General features: G+C 61.5%; 1 protein-coding gene across 1 annotated transcript; it reads left to right on the top strand.

Annotated features, from left to right (window-relative positions):
* Positions 1-3: 3 nt before the first annotated feature.
* Positions 4-1,835, top strand: LOC112467586 (golgin subfamily A member 6-like protein 22; the record flags this gene model as incomplete). The annotated part of the gene is made up of 1 exon (XM_025036271.1): positions 4-1,835. A coding segment is annotated over one exon (1,832 nt), but the record flags the coding sequence as incomplete, so codon positions are not given.
* Positions 1,836-1,841: the final 6 nt, after the last annotated feature.

Here is a 1,841-nt window from a genome sequence, read left to right as displayed (position 1 = left end):
GATCGGTTGAGCGTCGATTTAGAGATGGTGCGCGAGCGCTACGAGAAGTCGCAGATCGAGCTGCGACGACTGCAGAACGAGCGCGAGAAGCTGGTGGCCGACAACGAACGCATCAGCTTCGAGTTGGAGCGTGCGCACTCACAGCTCAACAAGGCGCAGGCGGCAACGGAGAAGACGCAGGAGGAGCTCGCGCGTATGCAGCTCGAGATCGAGAAGATGTACGAGAAGCACGATCGTCAGCAGGCGGAGGTGAGGAAGGCACAGGGCGAGGCGGAACGGCTGCGCTCTGAGGCGGAGAGCGCGCGCGAGGAGGTCGAGAGGTATGCAGCACGCTTCGGCAAGTACCAGGAGAGCCAGGAACGACAGAAGGAGGAGCACGAGTGGGCGAAGCTAGAAGTGGAGCGACTACGTGACCGTCTGGAGAAGGCGCTGGCGGAGCTTGAGCGCGCGCGGAAGGCCGAGCAGGACGCCTCGAGGCTGCGCGCCGATCTGGAGCGTGCGGAAGGCGTGCGAGGTAAATACCAGTACGAGCAGGAGAAATGGCAAAGCGAGGGTAGTAGGCTACAGCAGGAGGTGGACAAGCTACGCGAGCGGTTGGAAGGCCGCGAGGCTGAGCTGAAGAGAACGCAGTCGAACCACGTCGAGCTCGAGGCGAAGCTGCATGAGGCGCAGCTTCAACTCGAGCGGGCGCGCGATGAGACCGGCAAGGCTACAGCGCAGCAGGAACGCAATCGCTCGGAGATCGAGCGTGCGCGGATCGAGGCCGAGAAGATACGCGATCGGCACGACAAGGTGAAGATGCGGGCTGACGCTCTCGAAGCGGACAACGAGAAACTGCGCGTCGAGATCGTTCGGCTGGAGCGACTGATGCAGACCGAGGGTAAGACGAGATCCGAGAGCGCGAGTATCGAGGTAGAGCGTTTACGAGCCAGCCTGGACAAGGCCATCGTGGCGCGCGATCAGGTTGAGCTTGAGGCCGGCAGGCTCGCGAAGGAACTCGAGAAGGCGCATTTGCAGACCGCCAAGTATCAGGAAGCCACCGAGGCCAGTAAGAAGGAGCTTGAGCGTCTCGCTGCGGATGTGCAGTTGCTGCGGGACGAACGCGACGCGCTGCGCCAGGAGCTGCGCCGCGTGCAGCAGCAACAGCAACAGCAGCAGCAACAGCAACAGCTCGCCGGCAACGAGGAACTTGCCCGGATGCAGTACGAGCTGCAAATGGCGCAACGCGAACGCGATAAGATGGCAGCAATTTTGGAGAATCGGGAGAAGCACTCGGAGAAGTTGAAGGAGAAGTTGGAGGCGGATGCGAAGCAATTGCAGGTGGAACGCGATCAACTCGTTATACAGCTGGAGAAATCGCAAGAAATGCTGGTCAACTTCCAGCAGGAGCTTAGCGCGAACGAGGCCGAGCTTGAACGTCAGCGCGAAGAGGCCCGTCGTCTTCAACAGCGAGCCCACGCGCAGACACCCGATCGCGCTGCCAAGGAGGCGCTTGATGCACAGATGCGTGAGGTACAACGGCTACAGCAACAGGTACAAAACTTGCAGCAGACGCAGCAGAAGGAGCGACAGCGCGCCGAGCAGGCGGAGAAGCGGGTGCAAGAGCTGCAGAAGCAGCTGGCATCGCGCGGCGCCGAGACGACCCAGCTCGACGCGGCTCAGCTCGAACAGTGGCGGAAGCTATGCGAGACGGAGCGGCAGCGGGCGGACACCGCCGAGCGCGAAGCCTCCGACTTGCAGAAGCGGATACAAACGACGGAACGGCAACTGCACGCGCATCAACAGCAGATCCAACAGATGCAAGTCACTATGCAACAGCAGCAAGTACAGCTGCAGCAGCA

Source organism: Temnothorax curvispinosus, unplaced genomic scaffold, assembly GCF_003070985.1.
Source record: "Temnothorax curvispinosus isolate PA1 unplaced genomic scaffold, ASM307098v1 QBEX01017592.1, whole genome shotgun sequence".
NCBI lineage: Eukaryota > Metazoa > Arthropoda > Insecta > Hymenoptera > Formicidae > Temnothorax > Temnothorax curvispinosus.
Note: the sequence above shows the minus strand (reverse complement) of the source record. Positions and strands in the feature narration are given on the sequence as shown.